General features: G+C 41.2%; 1 protein-coding gene across 4 annotated transcripts in view; it reads left to right on the top strand.

Annotated features, from left to right (window-relative positions):
• Positions 1-21268, top strand: part of hdgfl2 (HDGF like 2) — a 66301-nt gene extending 45033 nt beyond the window's left edge. For 2 of the 4 annotated variants that reach the window (XM_078423556.1, XM_078423555.1), the window contains exons 10-16: positions 563-669; positions 1502-1572; positions 1906-1976; positions 4427-4528; positions 8809-8995; positions 10326-10458; positions 19940-21268. In XM_078423556.1, coding sequence (XP_078279682.1) covers positions 563-669; positions 1502-1572; positions 1906-1976; positions 4427-4528; positions 8809-8995; positions 10326-10458; positions 19940-20036 — 768 coding nt within the window. In that variant the 3' untranslated portion in view covers positions 20037-21268. The remainder of the gene's footprint in view (positions 1-562; positions 670-1501; positions 1573-1905; positions 1977-4426; positions 4529-8808; positions 8996-10325; positions 10459-19939) is intronic. The other 2 variants (XM_078423558.1, XM_078423557.1) reach the window with 2 other exon arrangements.
• The last annotated feature ends 6705 nt before the right edge of the window (positions 21269-27973 follow it).

Genomic DNA, 27973 nt, shown 5'->3' with positions numbered 1-27973 from the left:
AGTCTGACTTTAATGTAGCATCAGTTCAGATTCTGATTTTGGATTTGCATTGGAGACTATTCTATACCAATGCTAAAAACTGAATGCAAATATACTCTGCAATATTTTACAAAAGTAACTTGTGTTGACTGCAGAATAAGCCGAAGAAAGCAGATTGATGCTTTTATGGGACCAGACTTTTATTTGCAATCAATCATCTTGGTCAACGGAGCATTTCTTTATACAGGTTCTCAGTAGGTTATGAAGACCTTATTCCTGAGAACTGCTCTTAACCCAAACAGTTTGCAAATCAAAAAAGCAGCCACCCGCAATATTAAATAAAAACATACACCAAACAAGGGCAACATGTAGTTAGACCTGGACATTCAAGTCAACCATTCAGATATTGCTGTTAGCTGAGTTCTCACATCGTAGAAGATGCCTGCAGCTCCACAACAGTTGGCAGAACTATTCCGCCAGTCTCCCAAATGTTTGTACGAGCTTCATAAGTTGGGGAGGTTCATTACTGTCTACATAAAGTGTCGTTTAAAAAGTGAATGGGAGCACATCACTTTATTTATAGGTGAAAAAAAAGCCAAAGAAACCACTTCCTGAACCCACAAACAAATCGAAAAAAGAGAGAGAACAAAAAGAAAGAAAACGTAAGCTGGAGGATCGACACAAAGAAAGGTGAGTTATGTTTCTTACGACAATTCCGCTTTCAGCACCTAATTCTTTATTCAGTGTTACCTTCAAAGAAAATCAACATTTGTTCAAGGTGTAATTATCCAGTAAAGTACCACCTTGTTTCTGGGTTACCCATACAAAGGTGGAACAAGCAGACATTCAGGTTTGTGGACTAATGATGCCACATAGCTCTAGCAACCTAGCAATGGCCCTTCTGAAGAAGAGTCCCAACCTAAGACTTTGCCTATCTGTTCCCTCCACAGATGTTGCTTGTCTCGCTGTTTCCAAGAGAGTTAGATTTAGCTCTTAGGGCTAAGGGAATCAAGGGATATGGGGAAAAAGCCGGAACGGGGTATTGATTTTGGATGGTCAGCCATGATCATATTGAATGGTGATGCTGGGCCAAAGGGCCGATTGGCCTACTCCTGCACCTTTTTTATGTTTCTAATCTAGTGGGGTTTTTTCTTGAGATTCTAGCATCTATAGTTCCCTGTGTCTCCTTTTGAAGTTCAGTTTGGTTTTGATTATGATATTGCCAATGGAATGAGGGTTTACTTGTGCATAAGAATAACTATCTCGCAAAATTGTGGAGGGCTGTCAGTGTCATTGAACCAATGACAGGAAGCATCCTAGGGTAAATAAATTAATCCCAGGATTCTGAAAGATCACAAGAGAATTTTGCCTGGGGATATAATTCCAATTTAATCCTCGCTCAATATCTAGTTATTTGGCCATTATCACAGTTTTGCATGCTGCGTGCAGATTGGTTGCCTAAATTATTACATTATTATAACTTGTACATTTTACATTTTTTAAATAATTATTTTCTGTGCAGGACAGCCAAGGCAGAACAGGAAAAGAAGAAAGAAGAAAAGTTACAAGCTAAAAAAATAGAAAAGAAAAAAGGTATATCCCATAGTGGTTTTAAATTATTGCTCAAGGTTATCAATTTAGACTTGGTGACATTAGTTTTGTAATTTAACGATAGCATAGCCACTCCCAGGGAATTTTGTGAATCCAAGATTGTGCAGTTACAACAGATCCTTTTCTAGGCTGACAGCAGCATAATCTTAATTGACTTTAGTTTCTGTACACACATTACCAATAGATTAAGCAAGTGGTGAAAACTGAGCGAACATTCATCTGATTCGCCATCTTCATGCTGCTCCATCTTGTGGTTTATTAAGGCTTACTATAGCAAAGCCAACAAATTCTGATGACGTTTTCTTTGTTTCACAGAAATGACAGCAGAACAGAAGCTTCAGAAAATACACACTGACATTAAACATGCTCTGAAGGTTGACAATCCTGTGAGTATCAGTAGCGACCTGTATTGAAAGGCCAGTGTTTCTGTTGGAAAGAAGTTGGCTAATGTAGAATGCAAGAAAAATAGAATAAAACTCTTAAATTTTAGTCTCTTAAAAGGGGATTTAAAGTTACCAATCTGCACTACAAAATTAAAGTCAATTTGTGCAAAACAATTCTTCCATTGTTTTTGTTGATGTTGGGCAGATTTCCAATCCACAAGTGGCAAGGAACCCTGTTGCCCAAGGTTGCTTGTAATATGTAATTATTTCATCAGATGAATTTTGGATAACCAGTATTAAAATATTAGTTTGATAACTACAGGTGACCCCTGCAGAGTGTTCCTGGACAGAATCAATATTTGATTTTCTGTAATGTTAAACTGCATCATCCGCAAATACGAGTTGAAAGAAATTTGTACATTTTTTTACACAAACATTCGATGAGAATGGAATTTATTCCGTATCTCAAATCCATCAAGAGTGATTTGTGAATTCTTTAAGGGCAAATTTCCATTAACCGTATGGTGTAACATGAGATAGACACAAAAAGCTGGAGTAACTCAGCGGGACAGGCAGCATCTCTTGAGAGAAGGAATGGGTGATGTTTCAGGTCGAGACCCTTTAACATGAGGATTGCCTGTACAGTATAGCCTGACTTTGAGGGGAAATTATTGATGTCAAATTGATTTCTCTGAGTTTATGCACATTCATATGTAATTAACTCTCATTAGCCACATTTCTATGAAGGAATTCCAACAAATATAGTTGAATTTGGATCGATGGAGGTCAAGTTCACAACGTATGGTGTTTTTAAAAATTAATTAGAAATGTAATAGTTAATTGGGGCGGCACAGCATTGGGGTTGCTGCCTCACAGCGCCAGAGACCTGATCCTGACTACAGGTGCTGTCTGTACAGAGTTTGTACGTTCTCCCTGTGACCGCATGGGCTTTCTCCCTCCGGTTTCCTCCCACATTCCAAAGATGTACAGGGTTGATTGGCTTCTGTAAATTGTCCCTATTATGTAGGATAGAATTAGTGTACAGGTGATCGTGGTGGGCATGGGTTCGGTGGGCCAAAGGACCTGTTTCGGCGCTGTATCTCTAAGCTAAACTAAATGTTTGTATATAGAATATTACTTAATTGAGCATCTACATAGAATAATCATTCTAATTTTCCACACCATATTAAAACAATCACATTCTTCAACATGACATCAGTAAATATGTATTTTGCAAGAGTAGAAGTAGTGAGGATATAAACAAGAGGAAAATTAGCACATGGCAAAAGTCAAGTCATTTTGCTTCCAGAAAAATATAACTACCACACAACTTGACATTCTGGTACAAATAAATGATCTGTAGTGTCAGTAAACTAATTATGTCACGAAGAAACAAAATAAACGTGGAAGGAGCTTTGCTGCATATGTGAAACACGGTACAAAATGCCTAGTTTGTGGTATGCCGCCAGGTGGCACTAGTACAATACAATACAATATATCTTTATTGCCATTGTACAGGGTACAACGAGATTGGGAATGCGCCTCCCATACGATGCAATAAATTAATTAGCTAGTCAGTATTAATTTAAACAACCCAATGAAACAAATTGGAACAGTTTTAAAACAGAATAAAGTGCAAGTAGGTCTGTGCCGGTTCACTGTGCGATGTGATCATCCGGCTCAGAAGGACCGGTTCATAGCAGCTATGGCCCTGAGGATGAAGCTGTTCCTGAGTCTGGAGGTGCGGGCGTAGAAGGCCTTGTATCGTCTGCCTGATGGTAGAAGTTCGAACAGACTGTTGCAGGGGTGTGAAGAGCCTTTGTGGATGCTGGTGGCTTTTCTGAGGCATCGTGTGTTGTAGATGCCCTCCAAGGCTGGTAGCTGTGTTCCGATGGTCCTCTGAGCTCTATGGACTACCCGCTGAAGAGCTTTTCTCTCTGCCTCCGTGCAGCTGAGATACCACACAGGGATGCCATGTGTTAGGATGCTCTCTATGGTGCAGCGATAGAATGTCGTCAGCAGCTGTTGGGGTAGACCAGACTTTTTCAGTGTTCTTGGGTAGAACAGTCGTTGCTGTGCCTTCTTAACCAGCGCAGCAGTGTTATTGGACCATGTGAGGTCCTCCGAAATGTGAGTGCCCAGAAACTTGAAGCTGGACACTCTCTTCACACTGTCCCCATTGATAAAGATCGGGCCCTGCCTGAGAAGCAGTGTGTGTTACCACTGGCTTGGGGTTGCTCTGTATGTACAGTGTTTGACAGGAGCCAAATGAGAAGCAAGTACAAACTTTGAAGCTGGCACCGTTGACCAGCTTGTGACAGCTAGCACATGTACCAAAACTGAACAAAAAGGAATGTATGGGGTCTATGGAATGTAATGTAACGGAACTGAAAGCAAAGCAAACTACACACATTAATCAGAGTTATTACATTTCAATTCTTGATGTCTTGTAGGATGTAAAGAAGTGTGTGGAAGCACTTGAAGAACTACGAACATTGCAAGTCACAACACAACTCTTGCAGAAACATAGTGATCTGGTTGCAACACTAAAAAAAGTATGTTTATTGTGCTACTTTAATTGTTCTTTGGGTGTATTTTGTATATTTGTAATTGTATATTTTGGTGCACATTTTCAACATATACTGGAATTCTGATAGTTTAACATAATCTAGTAACAATGTCATTCTCAACAGAGCTAGCAGCAGTTCTATCCGTAGAGCCCAGCTCTACAAGGCTGAGTACCTTTGGGAAGATGTAGCATATATAGATGAATTTCTTTTTGTTGTTAGTCTGATTCAAGTGATTAAACCTCGGCTGTTCTGCTTTTTTTTTTTCAATGACACCTATATCTAAGATCACTGTTACAGGTGAATCCCAATTCCCCATGCCTTAAAGTCATCTCATTAGAATTAAGTTCTAGGTAAGTTTTTGATAATATATTTAGGATAGCAAACAGAGGACTTTGTTAAATTAGAATACTTATATTGGATACTCTACCACCTCAAAGGTTCCTGTGTCTTCCATGAGCAGTGGGGTGTCACAACATTGGATTATTTTTTGCGGCACGAGTCGTCACTTAACAACATATAACAAAATAACAATAATCGGGCGTCATTATTCAATCTACCTCCCCATCCTTAAGGCCAATTAACATCCAGAAACCAAACTCCAGCTGTCTGAAGCACTGACCCACGTATCTCTCAGTGCAAAACAGCAATGCCAAGAACTGTTGTACTGATAGATTTGTTCCACCAATAATGTGTGGCTAATGGTTAGATTATTTTCATATACTCCAGGATGCAGTGAAATTCCTTGTTCACCTGAAATTCAGAGTAAGCTGTATACAAAGGTTCATGATAAAATAATAATACAAAACAGCAGTATGGTGCAAGATTGTAATTGAAAAGAATATACAGTGAATTTATAAAAACATGACTAAATAACCTTGATTATATTCTGGCTCCAATTGCTCAGTAGGTAGACTGTACCATGGAGATGCTCAGGACTATTGATGCTGGAATCTGGAGCAAAATATTCATCAAATTATATTAGTTAAAACAACAGTCTTGACTTCTCCAATCTCCTCGCCCACTGCAACATCACCCTCTCCATGCGTGCAGCTCTCCGTGCTCTCTGCGCTAATCGCAGTCTCTTTATCAAACCCAAAAGCAAGATTCTTGGCGTTGTGGTCTGGCGGACTAACCTTTACCTTGCAGCAGGTAGATGTCAGCTCTCTCCTCATACTTCCCACAGACCATGACCTTGCCAGCAATTAGCGGGCCACTTTTTCCCATCACAGATTTAATCACTTCAGGAAATCACTCCTCTGCAGCGTACAATCAGATAGTTCCCACCCTCAAACTGCCAGTTTCTATCTCCCATGCAAGATTTACAAACAGGACTGGACAGGTACACGGACAGGAAAGTTTAGAAGGATATGGGCCAAACACCGGTAGGTGGGACTAACTGGGGCATTGTGCTTAGCATGGGCAAGTTGGGCTGAAGGGCCTGATTCAATGCTGTACGACTCTGTCTGACCAGGTATGCCAATTATTTCTGCCTGCTCTTATCCCACTGAACTAACTTCCTTGTACCTTGACACTATTTTGTGCCTCTTTGACTTGTCCCTTCACATCTACATCTGGATTATCTTGCACTCTGTTCACCATTTTAATAATGTCCATTTCCCTGGCCCTCATCTTTGCACGGACTTCCAGTCCCTTTTACACTTGCATTCTCCATCAAGTAGGCATTGGGGTTCTCCATTTCCTTCTAAAACATCGATCCAACCAATTATTTTCTACTAACACTTTCCTCATGGTGGAACTTGTCCTTGCGCTGAATAACGTTTCTTTTGATTCCTCTCACTTTCTACAAATCAAAGGTGTAGCCAAAGGTGCTTGCATGGGCATTGGCAACACCTGTCTTTTTGTTGACTACATGGAGTAAGTAGTCTTTGTTCCAAATTGGCTCTGGCATTATTCCATCACGTTTTCTCTGCTACATTGACAACTGCATTGGTACTGCCTCCTGCACCCATGCGGAGTTTGTTAATTTCATTAACCTTGCCACTAACTATCACCCAGACCTTCAATTTATGTGGACTATTTCCTATACTTCCTCTTTTGTGATTCTTTTTCTCCCTTTCAGGAGACAAACTATTTCATCAACATTTCCTATAACCCCACTGCCTCCTGCAGCTCCCCAGACTGCACCCCCTCCCATTGCAAAGATGATACCTGGGCTACTGGACTCCTCCAGCAGTTTATTTCTCACTGCAGAATCTGTACTACATTATTGGTAGTATATTTGTACGGTTAGGGGTGAAGTGGCTGTTATCATTAACCTGATGTGTTTTGCGTCCAACCTAAATCAAAACCTCTTCATACAGATACTGAGTTGGGTTTGGGCTCAGTATGGAATCTGCCTTTTGAATTGTGGGTTCAGATAATTTTTAGACTTGAGCTCCAGTCTTTGCTGATACACTACAGGACCGAAAAGCTGCTTCCTTTTTGGGTGAAAATAAAGTTGCTACCCTTCAGTTGAAAACATTGTGTGATTTAATTTTTTTTGCAGTAGCTTAAGTGGACAACGTAAGGTCCATTGCTGTGTAGTTACACTTAGGTGTGAAGTGATGCAACTTGAGAATTGAGTTGGGAAGTCATAAGTCCTTCTATATCTGTCCTACAATCAAGGGCATTATCATATTGTTTAAACAAAACACGGATTTTTTCTATGAACGACTATTATAAATGTAAAAGAGTAAAACTCTCATTCTCTTTGTCTGCCTGTCTCTCTCTCTCTCTCTCTCTCTCTCTCTCTCTCTCTCTCTCTCTCTCTCTCTCTCTCTCTCTCTCTCTCTCTCTGTCCCTCTCACTCTGTCTCTCTTGTATTCCACTAGAAATAAAGACAAAGAACATATGTGAACTAACTTCCTTGTACCGTGACACTATTTTGTGCCCCTTTGACTTGTCCCTTCACATCTACATCTGGATTATCTTGCACTCTGTTCACCAAAAAATTAAATCACATATAAAAGAATTATATGTGGCCTTGAGCAGAAGAAAATCCCTAGTTGCTTAAATATTAAGTATAAAGAAAGCAGATTGCACGCCAGAAATTTGTGTGATTAAAATCTTGGCAAACTTGAGTTTTTAAAGATAGCAATGACCCACAGAGATTTAAGAGACAGATAATTGGTTACACCCAAAAATGAGGCGATTCCCAAAAGAATTGTGTTTGTGAAGAGTTGCCGGATGGGAGATGTAGGACAGTACAAAGCTAGACATTTAGAGACGCAGAGAAATAATTTAAATGTGGTGCTTTTGAGGATTGGAGTCCAAATCAGTCACGGGTATTGTGGAGAGTTGGTGAGGCAAAGTGCACCAGTTTTTATCTCATTGACCTGATCCGGCACGGTGGTGCAGTAGTAAAGTTACTGCCTTAGCGCAAGAGACCCGGGTTCAATCCTGACTACGAATGCTGTCTGTATGGAGTTTGTATGTTCTCCCCGTGACCTACGGGGTTTTCTCCAAGATCTTCCGATTCCTCCCACACTCCAAAGACATACTGGTTTGTAGGTTAATTGGCTCGGTGTAAGTGTAAAAATTACCCCTAGTGTGTGTAGGACAGAGTTGGTGTGCAGGGATTGCTGGTTGGTATGGACTCAGTGGGCCAATGGGCCTGTTTCCGCGCTGTATCACTAAATTAACAATTATAGAGGGAGATAAAGACAGCCACAAAATCATTGAAATAACCGAGTTCAGAGGTGGCATAAGTGTTGATTCAAGCAGCAATGTGTACCAGATTGTGCTAAGTTGGGGGTATAAAGGTTAGCTGGGTCCCGTAAGATTCTTGAAATCACTCATGCTCTGCTTAAATCGAATAGATTGATAACTAAAATTTAAGTAAGATTAAAGTAATTTTCATATATTTATTATATTTACTTGTGCCTTCCCCAGAGTTGGAAATGACCAACACAAATAACGTTTATTCAAATTAATCTTGGGACAAGCTTCTATTTGGCTCTGATAGTAATATTTTAAATATTTACCTGTAATTTATTGTTGTTACTAAGTTAAGGCTGTAAAGAAAAATGCATGTTTTATTTTTGCTAACAATACTTTCCCTGTGATATCCCTTCCAGAATTTACCTTAACTATTGGCATACATTAACTATCTTAGCATACAGAAGATAGGTTAACTCCCCCAAATAGTTGAGATATCTAGAAACTGCATTATTTCTGCAAAGACAATTCTGAGACCATCTTGATCACTTTGTTTTGTCAGACCCATTCTGACGTCTTGTCTACATATTATTGACAATGTTTTCCAGATACGCCGCTACAAAGCTAGTCAGGAAGTAATGACAAAAGCAGGTGAGATCTACAAACACTTAAAGTCTATGTTTATGGGAGGAGATGATTCTGCCAACAATTCATTGAAGAAGAATCCCTCTGACCCAGATAAAGCCAAAGAAGAGGAGAAGGAAGCTGAAAATAATATAAAGAAGCAAGACTCGAGTGAGTACTGTGCTCTTAGGATGTTGTAACACAGGCTGTACTTGCCTGCTGCAATATCTGTTTCTCTTTGCGATCTGGGAATTAGTCTATTTCTGATGTATCTATAAAATGTCTTAAGCCCCTTTAGGTTACAAACTATTGCTGAGTTTATAATGTTCTTTCTGACGCAAAAATGGGTGATATAGTAGATAGTGAAGATGTTTGTCAATCATTGCAGCAGGATTTTGATCGGTTGGACAGGTGGAGCTGAAGAATAGTTGATGGATTTAATACTAAAAGATGTGAGGTGTTGCATTTTAGGAAGACTAACTAGGGCAGAACATACACAGTGAATGGTAGGGCTCTGGGGAGTGTTGTAGAGCAGAGGGATCGAGGTGTGCAGGTACATAGTTTGTTGAAAGTGGCATCACAGGTAGATAGGCTGGTCACAAAGGCTTTTGGCATATCGGCCTTCATCAATTAAGTATTGGGTATAGAAGTTGGAAGATCATGTTGCAGTTTTACAAGGTGTTGGTGAGGCTGCATTTCGAGTATTATGTTCAGTTCTGGTCACCATATTATAGAAAGATGTCAAGATGGAAAGGATGTAGAGTAGATTTACAATGAGGGGTGATCTTATAGAGGTATACAAAATCATGAGAGGAATAGATCAGGTAGACGCACATGGTCTCTTGTCCAGAGTTGGGGTATTGAGAACCAGTGGACATAGGTATAAGGTGAGGGTGGGAAACCCGAGGGGTAACTTTTTCATACGAAGGGTGGTGGGTGTATGGAACAAGCTGCCGGAGGAGGTAGTTAAGGCAGGTACTATCATAACATTTTAGAAACATTTAGACAGTTACACGGATTGGACAGGATTCTAGGGATATGGGCCAAGCGCAGACAGGTGGAACTAGTGTAGATGGGGGCATGTTGGTCAGTGTGGGCACGTTGGGCCGAAGAACCTGTTTCCACGCTGTATGACTATGATGATTGACTTAATGTTAGTATGAATTTTAGTTCATTGTTTATGCACTTGGAAAATTCACCTTTCCCATATTGTTTAGTGTAAACCTACACTCCGAAGGTCATTTAAATAAATGATCCCCATGTTTAAGTGAGCTGGCCTGTGGGGAGTGGGCCAGTACTATTTATAGAAGGGCTTTGAGGGTAAGGATGGAGAAAGCTTTCATTTTCTGCACAACTGTTTTGGATATTCAATAACTGAATCCAATTTAAAATGAAAGGACAATATTTCTGTAATTATTGATCTAGTTTATTCATGAGCTAGATTACTTTTTTTTAAAGTTAAGTTTGCATTTGATCAGTTTCTCCGCAAAACTATCAACAGATTTATCTAATGCAGTGAATGGAGAGACAGTGTCTCTGAAGAATGAAATCCTCCCGGAGAATCAAGAACAAGATCGACCACAGACAGAGGAAGAGAAGGACACTGAAGAAACGTTGATCGGCAATCAAAACAGGTACAAACAATTCAATCTGTACAATTGACTCGGTAGTGCATGTTAACCGTGTTCTGTTGCTGGATTCTTTTATGTTGTATGTTTGTACAGTCAAATGTGCCTTGTTGTGGACTTAAGTTTATAGTTTGGGTTGACTATTGCTATACTGAGAGAATATAGCAATTTTGAAGCTGCCCTAACAAGTAGAGTTAGTGGCAAAAAATACGTTGCTTTATTAGAAAAAGTTCCCTTCTTTCTGACTTTCAATCACCCATCACAAATCGATCTGAAACATTGTCCAAAATTGCTCCATCTTTCAAAGCAGTATTTTTTTTAGCTATTCATTTATTTTAGCTATTTGGAAGATGTTGGCTTTGAAATAAATATTAAGTATGGCTTCTGGAGGGGAGTGACCAGTGGAGTTCCGCAGGGATCTGTGCCGGGACTGTTGCTGTTTGTGATTATTTCAATGGCCCAGGTGGCAATGTAGATGGGTTGGTGAGTAAGTTTGCTGATGACACCAAAACTGGAGGCGTTGCAGTCACTGAGGATGGCTGTCACAAGATACAACGAGATATAGATGAAATAGGCAGAGAAATGGTAGATGGAGTTTAAGCCGAGCAAGTGCAATGTGTTGCACTTTGGGCGGTTGGGAGAGAATATACAATTAACGGCAAACTGTTAAGAGGATTGATGTGCAGAGGGATCTTGAAGTCCAAGTTCATAGGTGATATCGCAAGTAGATAGGATTCAAAGATGGCAGCACAAGTAGATAGGGTGATAAAGAAGGTGTATGGTACTCATCTTTATTGCTAGGGGCACTGAGAGCCAGAAAGTAATGGTCTGTAGGACTTTGGTTAGCCCGCATTTGGAGTAGAGTCATAGAATGATACAGTGCGGAAAGAGGCCCTTCGGCCCAACTTGCCCACACCGGCCAACATGTCCCAACTATATTAGTCTCATCTGCCCACGTTTGGTCCATATTCCTCCAAACCTGTCCTATTCTTGTACCTGTCTTAACTGTTTCTTAAATGTTGGCCCAGCCTCAACTACCTCGTCTGACAGCTTGTTCTGTATACTCGCCACCCTTTGGGTGAAAAAATTCCTCCTCAGATTCCTATTAAATCTTTTCACCTTAAACCTATGTCCTCTGGTCCTCGATTCACTTACTCTGGGCAAGAGACTCTATGCATCTACCGAATCTATTCCTCTCATGATTTTATACACCTCCATAAGATCACCCCTCATCCTCCTGTGCTTCAAGGAATAGAGTCCCAGCCTACTCAACCTCTCCCTGTAGCTCAGACCCTCTAGTCCTGGCAACATCCTCGTAAATCTTCTCTGTATCCTTTCCAGTTTGCCAGCATCTTTCCTATGTCATGGTGCCCAGAACTGGACACAATACTCTAAATGCGGCCTCACCAACATCTTGTACAACTACAGCATGACCTCCCAACTTATATACTTAATATTCTGACGGATGAAGGCCAATGTGACATGCCTTTTTGACCACCCTATCAACCTTCGACTCCACCTTCAAGGAGCCATGCACCTGCTCTCCTAGATCCCTCTGCTCTACAACACTCCCCAGAGCCCTGCCATTCACTGTGTAGGTCCTGCGCATGTTAGACTTCCCAAAATGCAACACCTCACACTTCTCTGTATTACACGCAGTTCTGGTCGCCCCTATTCCAGGCTAGATGTGAAAGCTTTGAAGAGGGTGCAAAGGAGGTTTACCAGAATGCTGGTTGGATAGACTTGGATTGTTTTCTCTGGAACATTGGAGTTTGAGGGGAGATGCGATAGAAGTATATAAAATTATGAGAGGCTTACATAGGGTAACCAGAAACTTTTTCCTTGTATGGAAATATCCATCACTAGAGGGTATTGCTACAAGGAGAGAGGGGGAATGTTTAATGGAGATAAGCGTGACGTTCTTTACACAGAGGATGGTGGAGGTCTGGAATGCATTGCCAGGGGTGGTTGTGGCAGATATGATAGTGATGTTTAAGAGTCTTTTAGACAGGCATATAAAGTGCAGGGAATGGAGGGATATATATCATGTGCAAGCATTATGGCACAAACATTGTGAACTGAAGCTCATTCCTGTGCTGGACTATTCTATGTTCCATTTTCCTTCCACATCTATGTCAAGAAACAAATGAGGAGCTATAAAATTAGGTGCTATAGGTCCATAATGTCTTTTGTTCACCCTTCTCAGACGCTGTAAATATAGAGCCACAATAGTTAGGGGTGTGGGCTTGATGCAGAAGATGTATTGGTACATGTCAAGAATAGGCTTCCTTCGCAAGCAGATCTTTTGAAATTGTGGGCCAAAGCAAGCTGTTTTCAGCCGGCTGCCCACATCCCGTGTTCACCTTGTCTGGCTGCAGTGGGTCGAGTTGGAAAGCACATTGATAGACAGTGAAGGATCAGCTGGGGTGGGTTCCACCTCCCAATTCCCAGACAGCCTTTAACATGAGGCAGAGCTTTGGGTTATATCAAAAATACACTTATATTTAGTTTTAAATATATTTGATAGCTAAAGACACTTAAAAACACAGAAGTTTTAGGGTTTTTTAAATTTATAAAATGATTTTAAAGCAAATTAAGACACTAAATAATAATGAAACATATTAGAATAAAGTAACTTGCATCTTTAAGATTCAAGATATCTTTATTTGTCATCCAAAAAACAAGTTTTTTGGACGAAATTTCGTCACCCACAGTCCAACAATAAGAGCAATAAAATAAGCAAATTACACAACCCCAACCAACACAAAACCCCCCAAAAAGAAACATCCATCACAGTGAGTCTCCTCCAGTCCCCTCCTCACTGTGATGGAAGGCCAGAATGTCTTTTTCTCTTCCCCTGCCGTCTTCTCCTGCGGTCAGGCTGTTGTCGTTGCCATGTTCCAGGCTGCGCCGGACGGTGAAATGTCCACAACGGGCCGACCCAAGCCCCGCTGCAAGTCGGGGCGGTCGGGGCTCCCGACATTGAAGCCCCCGCCGAGCAGAGAAAATTCCGTGGCCTATTTCAGGCCGCGCCGGACGGTGAAATATCCGCGGCGGGCCGACCCAAGCCCCGCAATCCGGGGCGGGCGAACACGCTGCCGCTGCTGGAGCTCCCGATGTCGGCATCCACGCGGCCCGAGCCTAAGGCGAGTCGCAGCTCCTCCAGCAGCCTCCGAGGACGGCCAGCTCCGGTGGTGGTCAGTCCGATCCGCGGGCTCTGCGAACCAGAGCCCTGGAGGCCGCCAGCTCCAGGAGTTTGGCCGATGGTAGGCCGCAGCAGGAACGGAGACACGGCCCAGAAAACAAAGGTCGGGTCTCCGTTCGGAAGGGACACCTATTTACAATGTTACAGTTCCCCCCCCCCCCCCCCCACATACACACATAGTACACAAACACAAAAACACCACATCACAATCTACAATTAAGACAAAAAAAACAACAAAAACACAAAGACAAACGGACTGCAGGTAAGCCGCAGCTGCTAGGGCAACGCCGCCATCTTATCACTGTAATTGGCAAGATGAGTCTGTAAATGAAGAGGTGAGGAAAATCAGAAGATAGCTTATCATCTAAATGGAGAGAGACAGCACATGAATGAAGTACCAGAGGGCTCCAGATATTCTTGTGCATGAATTACAAAAGTCTAGCAGGTGGATAGTTAAGAAGTAAACTGTGATTTGGTCTTTATTGCAAAGCGGTTGTACTTTTAAGATGGAGAGGTTTAGTTGGCATTGTGCATGACATTGCTGAGGCCTCACCTCAGACCATACGGTCTACGGTTTTAGCCCCCTAAGAAAGATGTAATAACATTGGTGGCAATATAATTACCATGCCTGTGTTCCGTGGAATCTTCGAAACATAGAAAAATAGTTGCAGGAGTAGGCCATTCGGCCCTTCGAGCCAGCACTGCCATTCAAAAAGATCATGGCTGATCATCTAAAATCAGTACCCCATTCCTGCTTTTTCCCCACATCCCTTGATTCCTTTAGCCCTAAGAGCTAAATCTAACTCTCTCTTGAAAACATCCAGTGAATTGGCCTGCACTGCCTTCTGTGGCAGAGAATCCCACAGATTCACAACTCTCTGGGTGAAAAAGTTTCTCCTCATCTCAGTCCTAAATGGCCTACCCCTTATTCTTAAACTGTGACTCCTGGTTTTGGGCTCCTCCAACATTGGGAACATTTTTCCTGCATTTAGCCTGTCCAATCCTTTAAGAATTTTATATATTTCTATAAGATCCCCTCTCATCCTTCTAAATTCCAGTAAATACAAGCTCAGTCGACACATTCTTTCATCATATGTGAGTCCTGCCATCCTGGGAATTAACCTGATGAACCTACTCCTCACTCCGTCAATAGCAATAATGCCCTTCCTCAAATTAGGAGACCAAAATTACACAATACTCCAGATGCGGTCTCACCAGGGCCCTGTACAACTGCAGTAGGACCTCCTTGCTCCTAAATTCAAATCCTCTCACAATGAAGGCCAACATGCCATGAGAACAAAGTAAGTGTTAATTGCTGTGTGTAAAGGCAGTTTAAAAAGAGCGCCAAGAGTCCGTTAGTAGTCAGTCAGAAAAGTGCATAACTCCAAGCTTGTTAGGAAGGCAGTATAGAAGTGAGTACCTGGATTGGTTGATCAATTAAAGTAGAAGTTTGGTAAATTGGCCAATTAAGTAATTTAGTGACTGATATAAGCCAGACTTGCACAAGGGGTGCAGCCCTGTTGAGGGAAGTGCCCTGTGAGAAAAGTGCGCGTCTTTGGCGAGGAGGCTGAGGTGAGGAGGTTACGCTTGTTTGTGCGCCTGAATTGTTTTTGACTTCACTCAAGTAATGGCGGACAAGTTGGTGTAGTGTATTTCCTGCAGGATGTGGGAAGATAGGGACACCGCTGGAGCTTCTGGGAGCTACACCTGCAAGAACTGTGTCCAGGTGCGGCTCCTGAATGGACGTGTGGCGGAGTTGGAAAGGCAGCTGGAAGACCTCGGGGCCATCCGGGAATGCGAGAGTTTCCTGGACAGCACCTACTGCGAGGCTGTCATGCCAAGGGTCCAGGTCAAGCGAAGGTGGGAGACCGTTTCAGGGGGGAGCAAACGTGGGCTACAGGAGACCCCGGTGGCTGTGCCTATTGCAAACCGGTACACCCTCTTGGGAGCTGTTGGGGCAGAAGACGCTTCCAGTCCGAGCGGCGGACGTGTTGGCAGATCTAACCCAGGCAAGGAAACTCGACCGGGGAGACCAAAGTCAGGAATAGCCATAGTAGTGGGTGACTCCATTGTCCGAGGTATGGACAGTAGATTCTGTGGCGACAGGCGGGACTCGAGGATGGTCTGCTGCTTCCCTGGTGCCAGGGTTCAAGACATCACGGACCTGCTTCAGAACATCCTAGCGAGGGAAGGCGATCAACCGGAAGTAGTTGTGCACATGCACAAACGACGTCGGGAGGAAGAGGAAGGAGATACTGCGACGTGAGTTTAGAGAGTTGGGAAGAAGACTGAGAAGTAGGACGTCGAAGGTGGTTGTCTCTGGACTGCTACCTGTGCTGCTAGTGAGGGCAGGAATAGAGAGATCGGGGATATGAATGTATGGCTGAGGGGCTGGTGCAGGGAGCAGGGATTTAGATTTCTAGACAACTGGGATCCCTTCTGGGGTAGGGGTGACCTGTACAAAAGGGACGGGTTACACTTTAACAGCAGGGGGACCAACATTCTGGCAGGTAGGTTTGCTAGTGCTACAAGTGTGGCTTTAAACTAAGTAGTGGGGGGGAGGGGTTGGCAAACTGGGAATATGGAGATGGAGTTAAAGGGGAAGCAAATACAGGAGAAATTGCAAAGGACTCTCGAATGAATGGGGAGGGAAGTTCTAAAAGGGATAAGAGTAAGGTCAGGGCCAATTGTGACCGGTGTGAGAGGGGAGGTGAATACGGAAATTAAAGTGTTGTATTTAAATGCGCGAAGTATAAGAAATAAAGTGGATGAGCTTGAGGCTCAGTTAGACATTGGCAAGTATGATGTTGTGGGAATCACTGAGACATGGCTACAAGAGGACCAGGGCTGGGAACTGAATATTCAGGGGTACACAACATATAGAAAAGACAGACAGGTGGGCAGAGGGGGTGGGGTCGCTCTGTTGGTGAGGAATGATAGTCACTCCCTTGCAAGAGGTGACAGAGAATCAGGAGATGTAGAATCAGTATGGGTAGAAATGAGAAATTGTAAGGGTAAAAAGACGCTAATGGGAGTTATCTACAGGCCCCCAAACAGTAGCCTCGACATAGGGTGCAAGTTGAATGAGGAGCTAAAATTGGCATTTCGCAAATGTAATGCTACGGTGGTTATGGGAGATTTCAACATGCAGGTAGACTGGGAAAATCAGGTTGGTAATGGAACCCAGGAAAGAGAGTTTGTGGAGTGTCTCCGAGATGGATTCTTCGAACAGCTTGTACTGGAGCCTACTAGGGAGAAGGCAATTCTGGGGATTTAGTGTTGTGTAATGAACCTGATCTGATAAGGGGACTCGAGGTAAAAGAGCCATTAGGATGCAGTGATCACAATATGATAATTTTTACTCTACAAATTGAGAGGGAGAAGGGAAAATCGGAAGTGTCAGTATTACAGTACAGCAAAGGGGATTACAGAGGCATGAGCTGGCCAGAATTGACTGGAAGGAGGCCCTCGCAGGGAAGATGGTGGAACAGCAATGGCAGGTATTCCTGGGAATAATGCAGAAGTTGCAGGATCAATTTATCCCAAAGAAGAGGAAAGATTCCAAGGGGAGTAAGAGACACCTGTGGCTGACAAGGGAAGTCAAGGACAGCATAAATATAAAAGAGCAGAAGTACAACAAAGCAAAGAAGAGTGGGAAGCCAGAGGATTGGGACTCTTTTAAAGAGCAACAGAAGATAACTAAGAAGGCAATACGGGGAGAAAAGATGAGGTACGAGGGTAAACTATCCAATAATATAAAGGAGGATAGTATGTAGGTATGTAAAGAGGAAAAAAATAGTCAAGGCAAATGTGGGTCCCTTGAAGACAGAAGCGGGGGAATTTATTATGGGAAACAAGGAAATGGCAGACGAGTTGAACCGGTACTTTGGATCTGTCTTCACTAAGGAAGATACAAGCAATCTCCCAGATATTCTAGTGGCCAGAGATCCTAGGGTGACGGAGGAACTGAAGGAAATCCACATTAGGCAGGAAATGGTGTTGGGTAGACTGATGGGGCTGAAGGCTGATAAATCCCCAGGGCCTAATGGTCTGCATCCCAGAGTACTTAGACAATAAATAATAGGTGCAGGAGGAGGCCATTCAGCCCTTCGAGCCAGCACTGCCATTCAATGTGATCATGGCTGATCATTCTCAATCAGTACCCCGTTCCTGCCTTCTCCCCATACCCCCTGACTCCGCTATCCTTAAGAGCTCTATCCAGCTCTCTCTTGAATGCATTCAGAGAATTGGCCTCAACTGCCTTCTGAGGCAGAGAATTCCACAGATTCACAACTCTCTGACTGAAAAAGTTTTTCCTCATCTCATTTCTGAATGGCCTACCCCTTATTCTTAAACTGTGGCCCCTTGTTCTGGACTCCCCCAACATTGGGAACATGTTTCCTGCCTCTAACGTGTCCAACCCCTTAACAATCTTGTACGTTTCGATAAGATCTCCTCTCATCCTAAATTCCAGTGTATACAAGCCTAGTCGCTCCAGTCTTTCAACATATGAAAGTCCCGCCATTCCGGGAATTAACCTAGTAAACCTACGCTGCATGCCCTCAATAGCAAGAATATCCTTCCTCAAATTTGGAGACCAAAACTGCACACAGTATTCCAGGTGCGGTCTCACTAGGGCCCTGTACAACTGCAGAAGGACCTCTTTGCTCCTATACTCAACTCCTCTTGTTATGAAGGCCAACATTCCATTGGCTTTCTTCACTGCCTGCTGTACCTGCATGCTTCCTTTCAGTGACTGATGCACTAGGACACCCAGATCTCGTTGAACGTCCCCTTTTCCTAACTTGACACCATTCAGATAATAATCGACCTTCTTATTCTTACCACCAGTGGATAACCTCACACTTATCCACATTAAACTGCATCTGCCATGCATCCGCCCACTCACACAACCTGTCCAAGTCACCCTGCAACCTCATAGCATCTTCCTCACAGCTCACACTACCAGCATTGTATCATTTGCAAATTTGCTAATGTTACTTTTAATCCCTTCATCCAAGTCATTAATGTATATTGTAAATAACTGCGGTCCCAGCACCGAGCCTTGCGGTACTCCACTAGTTACTGCCTGCCATTCTGAAAGGGACCCATTTATCCCCACTCTTTGCTTTCCGTCTGTCAACCAATTTTCTATCCATGTCAGTACCCTACCTCCAATACCATGTGCTCTAATTTTGCCCACTAATCTCCTATGTGGAACCTTGTCAGAGGCTTTCTGAAAGTCAAGGTACACCACATCCACCGGCTCTCCCCTGTCAATTTTCCTTGTTACATCCTCAAAGAATTCCAGAAGATTAGTCAAGCATGATTTCCCCTTTGTAAATCCATGCTGACTCGGAACAATCCTGTTACTACTATCCAAATGCTCTGCAATTTCGTCTTTTATAATTGAGTCCAGCATCTTCCCCACCACTGATGTCAGACTAACTGGTCTATAATTTCCCGTTTTCTCTCTCCCTCCTTTCTTAAAAAGTGGGACAACATTAGCTACCCTCCAATCCACAGGAACTGATCCTGAATCTATAGAACACCTCCTTAAGGAGGTGGCGCTAGAAATTGTGGACGCATTGGTGATCATTTTCCAATGTTCTATAGATTTGTCCTGGTCTTTTCTCACCTCAGCTCTTCGCCCTCCACCCTCTACTTTCAGGCTGAAGAAGGGTCCTGACCCAAAACGTTACCCCTCCTGTTTCTCCAGAGATGCTGCCTGGCCAGCCGAGTTACTCCGGCACTTTGGGTCTATCTTTGTTATAAACCAGCCTCTGCAGTTCTTTGTTTCTACATTTAGAACCGGACTTTTTGGGTATAAAGTAAAAACAAAATGTTGAAAATACCCAGCAGGTGAAGCAGCATCTATGAAACAAATGTAACATTCTTGGTTAATAACTGTTTATCAGGTGTGTAAATAGGTAGCTCTCAATATTGTGATTAGAAATTTCGAACTCTCTTTCGAAGTAATCATTGATAATTGATGTTTGCTGAAGTATTAATTTTAAACATGAAAATAAATGATTTTTGTTGAGCGAAGTTTATATTCTCACTGAATGGCAGAACAGCCTCTAAGGTTCCTGAACATTTATGGTTAGTTTAAATCCACAACATCAGCAATTTGGTGCTGGATACGGTTTTAATTTATGTATGTTCCGCTCTGATCACTGCTGGATTTGTGAATAATTAGAGTTTTAGATTTTGTATTTTTTCCCCCACTAATTTTGAACACATTGGTTGTGTGGAATGATGGCGTTTTTTTGTTTTTTTTAGTACTCCAGATCTACTGAAAGTGCTTCATTCAGATGGCCAGCATACCACTGGCACAGAGCCTGTCTCAATGGAGATGCCGTCAGCTATCAAGAGTTGAAGCTTTGAATCCAAATCAACTGTAGGACATGTTTCAAGATCTGGGTTGTTTTCAAATAAGAACATTTGTCACTTGAATTATCCTAGAACCTAGTAAAGACTGTTTGGTTTTGTTGTCTGCCCACGCAAAGAAGGTAAAAGAGGTTACTTGTTACACAGAACTGGTTTTTTTCATTTTGTTGAAAAGAGAAAACAAAATATTGTTTGGTACAATTGAGATCTCTTTTTCATAACCTTGAGCAGAGGAAGTGAACGTGATGCAAATGCAAAGATGGCTGCTTTTGATGGGAGGAGTGGTACTGCCAGGAAATTCCATGGATGTTCTGATCAGCAGAGATCCTGGATAAATACGTAAACAGGGTTCCAGCTGAAGATATGGCAGCCAATAAGGCAACCCCCAAGGCAATCATGATGCATGCTTTACCTAATTCTAGAACATATTTGTTTCTGACTTCACTTGAAATTATTTGTTTAAACATTTTGTCGATAGAAGTATGTTCTTTATGATGACTTGGCTCACAATTAGTCAAAGTCTGTTTTTTTTAAACTCTTCCAGCTACAATGGACCATTACATATTTCCCCAAGATGATTAATTTCTCAGTCCACACGTAACTTTTTTAAAAACAAAAACAATTATGTAACCATTTCAGTTTTATGTCATTTGTAAAATACAACTTTGTAACCAGTTATTAAAGTTTGACCTTGTGGGAGTTTGTACGTGAATTTAATATTGATGTAGTGAACTTTCTTTTAAACTGCTTTGTATGGAGAGTAGGGTGGAGAGAGCAAGACTACAGGGGACACCCCCATATGGGCATTGATCCTCTGAATTTGTTTCCCTTTTTTCTTCCAAACCACAAACATGCCATTCTATTTGCTCTCTTCCTTCATTCTTAATGTAATAAAATGAAGTTTTGACAACTCCTATAATTTCATAAGACCTCACAACTGTGGAACAATTTATTCCTTTGTCTTCCTTTCCTTCTGTAGCCTGGAAGGCCTGTAGGTTAAGTTCTGGATTAATCTAACATATTCTGTGTCTTGATTAACCTCATCTTCACTTTTTATTGTCTCCACTGTGGTGGTGAGCACTGTAAGACATCGCCTGCTTTTGTTTATTAAATTAAAGAAAACAAATCAAATCCTGTTGTAAAAGACCACCAAGGACAAATGGCCTTTAGCAGGTTAATTCAGAAAGTTTTAAAATGCAAACTTTTATATATAAAAAATAATGTGTGGTGTTTTCTTTGAGTTTGTTTCTAATCAAAGTTTAATGAATGTGACAAAAATCTGACTTCCCATTAAGATTGGGGCACCTCAGCTGTAGACTATTGGACAATTCTATTCATGAATTTAGCTGACAAAAACAGTTTAAATGTTTAAGGAAGGAAATCCAACTTCAAATATGGAATTGTTAATCACCATCTCTGCCTAAAAGGCGAGAAAACTAGATCTAGATCTAACAATTCCAAGTACTAATGTAAGAGTACTATTGTGTAGGTAGTTCTGGCAGTTTATTTCATACAATATTCATAGTATTGTGCTACTATTTTGTGGACAATTTCCCTTCTGGCAAAAGTAAAAACAAAATAATAGCTGGACAAAAGTGACATGTGCAAAGCTTGAAGCAAGGATAACTAGATTTGGCTAGACAGTGTCAAAATACTGAACAACTTAAATATTTATTTTCAATAAATAACAATGTAAGAATATCCATTATAATTGTAATTTGCAGCTGAGGTTACTGTTCCTGTGAGCTTCACCTTCTCTAAGTTCCAAGTGCACCAGCCTGTTCCTCCCCCAATTGTATCCCATGACATGCACCCATCCACACCATTCAGGCTCCATCGTTCTGCATTTGGCATGTTCAAAAGTTACATTCCTATACTCATTCAGACTTCCTTTATTTAAGGGTGATACTGTTTTCCACAGACACATCGACCTGATTATTAAATTGTGGCTTGGGTCCATACATTTTCCTATTTTAGAAATGGTGCTTCAGTGATACCAAAATACTTGACCATTTTAGTTGCCACCTTATCTATACAATGACTAAAGTGTAAAATTGTGCTACAGCTGAGCATAGACTGGTAAACAGCCTGTGGTATTTATCTGGATTGGGAATTCCTCATTGATTTTCAGATGTCTGTGTTTGATGTAAACATTCAAGGGTAGTTAATTCAACAGCTATAAGTCTGAAGTGATCATTTCCAAATGTCTAATCACCTCCAAGGTTTCGGGATTGCAGAAAACTGCCGGGTTTTTTTGTGCTTGTGATAGCTTGTTCTTCTGGAAAATTCGCTACTTGGAAAGTAGTTGAAGATGGACACGGATACACAGAAGCCAATTAATGAGTGGTCATGAGTAAGTGATTTTCTGTTATCTTTACCACCCTGAAGTAAATACAAGGTCATCATGAGATTTTAAACTATTATACCTGTCAACACGCTAAATATTTTTGTGTTTGTTTATTATCCAAACTTGTGTGCATTCCCCAAGGACATAGAGCCCAGGATCAGCCCCTTGGGCCCAACTTGTTCCGGTCAACCTAGATATCCATCTACTGTAGTCCTGGTTGACCCATATGCCTGTAAACATTTACAATGTAAGAAAATACAAGATTTGACAGGTGAGTGTCAATAAAATCCTGAAAGTTTTAAATTTTCCAATCACTGTAGATGGCACATCCTGTCTTGTTAATGTTGTGATCATATTCAAGAAGCGGGTTGCTAATGAGTGAGCCCAACAAGTGTCCATCACTACCCGGCCTATTTGCTGGATGGTACTAGCTGGGCTGGAGTACCCTTGTGTAAGAGTGGGATCAATGTGTATAACAAGGTAATTTTGCTCACTGCAAAACAGGCTTGAATTATGAAACTACATTGATCACATCTGTTAAGGTGTAGAAGGAATTATTTGCCAAAGTGAAGATAAGAATTCAAGCTCAAACTCATCAGTAATTGATCACCTTGAAAAACGACTAGAGGCAAACAAACCAAAAAGGGATGCGTTTAGCTGTTCTGCTTGTATATAAGTATAAAATATTTGCTTGCAGTATTCTGGTTAAGTTTCCAAAGAGAAACGACTGGTATTTTTGGAAGTGATTCCAAATCATTGATTCCTATCGGTGGTTGAGATTTAATCAAACCTGAAATGCATTGAGAGTAGATGGTTTTTCTTCCCATCCTCCAGACTGCAATAATCCATCTGCAATAGTCAGATTTCACAATCACATACCCCACATTTTATTTCCTCACAAGCTTTAGGATCTAACTCAAAGATGATTAAATCTTTGCACTTCATCTGGTGTGCATCAATCTCAGTTCATCCTCTTTTCAAACATACATAAAAGGGATGATTAGTACGAAATCCAATTTGATCTAATTATTTCAATTAGAGCAGATACTGCCCAATTTGAGTTTACAGATGGGAGATTAGTGAATTGTGGTGCTAATAGCTGCATTATATCACAAGGTTTGTTTGTAAAACTCCAATATATTACCATGAAGTCATAATAGCTTGCTTGACAGAGCAAAAGATTTCTAAACTGCACAATATCTTTTGCAAAAGATGAACATAAAATCATATTGCTATCAAGAGTAAGAGCTTAATAACAACATGGAAAATAGGTGTAGGAGTAGGCCATTCGGCCCTTTGACCCAGCATCGCCATTTAATATGATCATCCAAAATCAGTACCCTGTTCCTGCCTTCTCCCCATATCCCTTGACTCTGTTAACCCAAAGAGCTTTATCTAACTCTTGAATACATCTAGTGAATTAGCCTCCATGGCCTTCTGTGGCAGAGAATTCCACAGATTCACAACTCTCTGGGTGATACCATTTTTCCTCATCTCAGTCATAAATGGCCTCCTCCTTATTCTTAAACTGTGGCCCCTTGTTCTGGACTACCCCAACATTGGGAACATTTTTCTTGCATCTAGCCTGTCCAATCCCTTAAGAATTTTATATTTCTAAATGAATGTGATTAAGCATAAGGGGTAAAGAGAAGATTCATAGTAATCTTGCCTGGACTAGAGGGCTGGAGAAATAATGATCAATTTGATAGGTTATTTTCCCTGAAACTAAGGAATCTGGGGTGATATGATAAGTTTATAAAATGATGAGAGGCATAGCTAGGGGGGCATAGTCAGTCTTTATCCCCCAGAGCACAGCAGTCTAAACTAGAGGCATAGGTTTAAGGTGAGAGGGGAATTCAGAGAATGTTTGGGAAGGGGTGGTAAATGGAACAAGTTGCTTGAGGTGGCGGTATGGGCACGTACAACTACAATGTTGTTGAGAGGGATAGGGGCAAATACAATAGGCATCTAGGTTAGCATAGACAAGTTGTAGCTGGAAGACATTAGTTACTGAGATCATATTGGTTTCATGAAGGTCTCTGGTCTTTCCTTCCTTTTGAATCTCCAGTTGACTGCACTACTAACATCAGCATTATAGCCACTTGCTATTTTTAAACGTTTTTCATAACACTCCATTGGAGCTGTATTGGATTTCTCATTTTGTGGACTGTAAACAATTGTCCAGTGGAATCTCATGCTGTAACTGCCCAGAACCAGCATGGCAGGTTCTGGAGCATATCTTTAGCTGTGTACACTGAAATTCTGTGTTCTGGTGTTTAATAGCTCACCAGGATGTTGTTCGATCTCATGGCCTTTACTGCATCCAGTACTCACTGGCTTCTGTGAATCAGAATCCAAGATGCACCATGTACTTGGTAGTTCTGGCTGAAGGTGTTTGCAAAAACGTCAGCTTTGTCTTTTGCACGCGTTGCCTTCATCTACCCATTAACTGCTAATTCCGTATCACTATTTATGACCGATTGTGATAAGAGTATCTGCATAACATAACCGGTATAGTTGGTTGATTAGAAAAGTAGGGAGATTATGGAATACATGAGAGTGTAACATAATTCATATGTTAAGTGGGGCAAGAGTATAAATGCAAAGGATGTGATTTAGATACCTAATTGCATTGGAGAATATAATTCCAGTCATTCAATGCACGGGGATTAAGATGCGATTGCTCATAATGGACCATTTTACCCATTCTTGATAAAACCCTTATTTATGGATTTAGGATTTCATTGATCTGCCACAATTTCTATTAGCAGTTTATAGACGGGTCCTGACCTAAAACATCACCCATCCATGTGCTCTAGAAATGCTGCTTGACCCTTTGAGTTACTCCAGAACTTTGTTTTGTGAATACTGTGGTTTGTTTGTCTATATCTCATGGATTCAGTAATCATGGTACATACAGGGACATTGTGTATACCTTTGGGACTTTCTCTCCCCAGCTCTCTCATGCACCATTATACATGCAGCTCAGCAACATTAATCAAAGCAACAATTAACGCAGGAACATATTTGGAACTTGTTTGATGGAATTCTCTGCCACAGAAGGCAGTGGAGGCTAATTCACTGGATGTTTTCAAGAGAGAGTTAGATTTAGCTCTTATGGCTAAAAGAATCAAGGGATGTGGGGAAAAAGCAGGAATGGGGTATTGATTTTAAATGATCAACCATGATCATATTGAATAGCAGTGCTGGCTCGAAGGTCCAAATGGCCTCCTGCACCTATTTTTCTAAATATGCACGTTGATAATGTTTATTTCATAAAATGGTAAGATAAGTGGTTAATGGGCAAGTGGGATCTGTGCTGCTAATCCTGCAGGAAGAGACATTGAAAGTTTAAACCTGTACAAGAGTACACTTATTTCCAGGAAACTGATTCATTGGTGGTTTTGGCAACTTATCTTGCAACATAACTGGAGTAACAGAATTGAAGACCGAGTAATTTCAAAAGGAAGATGCATTCATTACTCTGTAATCTATTGACATACTCACTGACACTAGATATTGGAAATGAAAGCCAAATAAACTAACTGCACATCGTTTCCATTGTTCACAACGCAATGATGCAGCGGGATCACTGGCAACTTGCCGCTAGTAAAATAGCCCATTGATCAACTATCGAGGGAGAAACATACAAATGCAAATCTGCTCTTGCACATGCAACATATTAGAATTACTTTGGACAGGAAATCAGGACATATTTCACAGTAGTCCACAAAATCTTCCTTTACTTGGCTGTGACTGGAGAATCAAATAAGCCTCAAGAAATGGCATTGTCGCCAACTCTAATCAATCTATATGACACATGAGCAATATATTTCACTGGTGTTTCCATTGCTTGCTTGCTTCACCACCTGGCAGAAATAGCTCTCGTTTATTAGAAACAAGATCATTAGTATCCAAAAAGGGAAGGAGATGTAGGTGCTAGAAATCTGAAAGAACAAAAATGTTCAGCAAGTTAGGTAGCATCTGTGCAGAAAGAAAGACCCAATACTTTATCAGAACCACCACTGAAAGGTCGCCAACCCAAGCTATTAATTCTATTACCTCAACAGATGCGTGCTGAGAGTATTTCAATTGAAGATGGACACAGAGTGCTGGAGTAACTCAGCGGGTCAGGCAATATCTCTAGAGAACATGGATAGGTGACGTTTCACAGAGTGCTGGGCAAAGATAATAAAGCAGAGCAAGATGGACCATTCAACCCTAAAGACTAGTATGTCATGGCGCCATTTTAGTATGCAGAAACATTTAAAGAAAAATAACAAAAATCTGAATTGATGGATGAGATATATTCTGCATTTTTATGGTATAATTACACATACTGTTCCCCAAAACACTGATTACACTGCGAGAGGCATAACGAATGGCAGGTTTTGCCTACGAAAATGGCTCCTTTGCATACTACACCAGTATAGGCAATTTCATCTTGTTCCTCCAGTATCTTTGGTGCTGGGCATCTCTGGAGAAAAAGGATGGGTGATGTTTTGGGTTGGGACACTTCTTCAAACTTGTACTTCAGAATGTTTCATTTGTTAATTACTGGGATTATAGATTTAATTCCTTTTTAGAAGAAATGAACACCAGTACCTAGCTCATGTGCAAAATGAGCTATATTATGTTTTAAAGGATCCAAATGAGTTTGCTTCAGACAAATGCTAAATAATTATTCACACTAGAAAACACTGATAAATGATAGAGACTGCATTCTTCTATTGATCAGACCCCATTTTATTTTTTATGAGCTCAGGCTGTCAATGATAAATAAAACAATGTGTTCCCACCCCCCTCATAAAAAAAAAAAAAAGATAAAAGACCAGGAGATGCAGTAGTGCGATGAGGCAATTGAAAGTTGATTCTGCTCCCACTCCAGCAACAAGGAGATATTTGAGCTAGGTTTTAGCTTCATTTTAACTTTGGACAACACTGATATCAAGGCTCAGTCTTGTGGAATAGGGAAACATGCTGACTAATATCTTTGTTTCTTGAATTAATCAGTGATAATACATCTCCCAAACGGTAAATTGATCGAACTGGAAATCAGCATACAATTCTAACTTAAGCAGTTAATGGCAAAAATCACAGTGATTTTTTTAAAAACTGGTCTTAGGTTTTAAAAGTTCTAAATGTTTCAGCCACAATTTAATGGATAACACTCTTGCCCAACTTTGGGTAGAAGTTTGTTCAGATTTGAGCACAAAAATCTTGACTAAAACCAGCAAGGAAGGAGCTGCTAGGAGCAGGTTTCATCCTTTGGATGAACTATTAAATTAGATGCACATGAAACTCTCCATGGCTCCATTTAGAAACAGTATCCAGGTTGCCATTTGCTTCAATGAGAAGGAACAATCTTATTGCCAAGTGGAAATTGGAGTAAAATATTCCAGTATTCACTCATTTAACCTTTAGTTAAAAAAATTGTTGAACCCTTCTCATTACAATGGCACATTTTTTGCAAGGCCACGGCCTTTATTTAACCCAGTACAAATGCATTCAAGAGAGTTAGATAGAGCTCTTAAGGATAGCGGAGTCAGGGGGTAGGGGAGAAGCAGGAACGGGGTACT

The sequence above is a fragment of the Rhinoraja longicauda genome, chromosome 28 (assembly GCF_053455715.1).
Source record: "Rhinoraja longicauda isolate Sanriku21f chromosome 28, sRhiLon1.1, whole genome shotgun sequence".
Taxonomy (NCBI): Eukaryota; Metazoa; Chordata; class Chondrichthyes; order Rajiformes; family Arhynchobatidae; genus Rhinoraja; species Rhinoraja longicauda.
The sequence above is the reverse complement of the archived record's forward strand: the minus strand, read 5'-3'. Positions and strand labels throughout refer to the sequence as shown.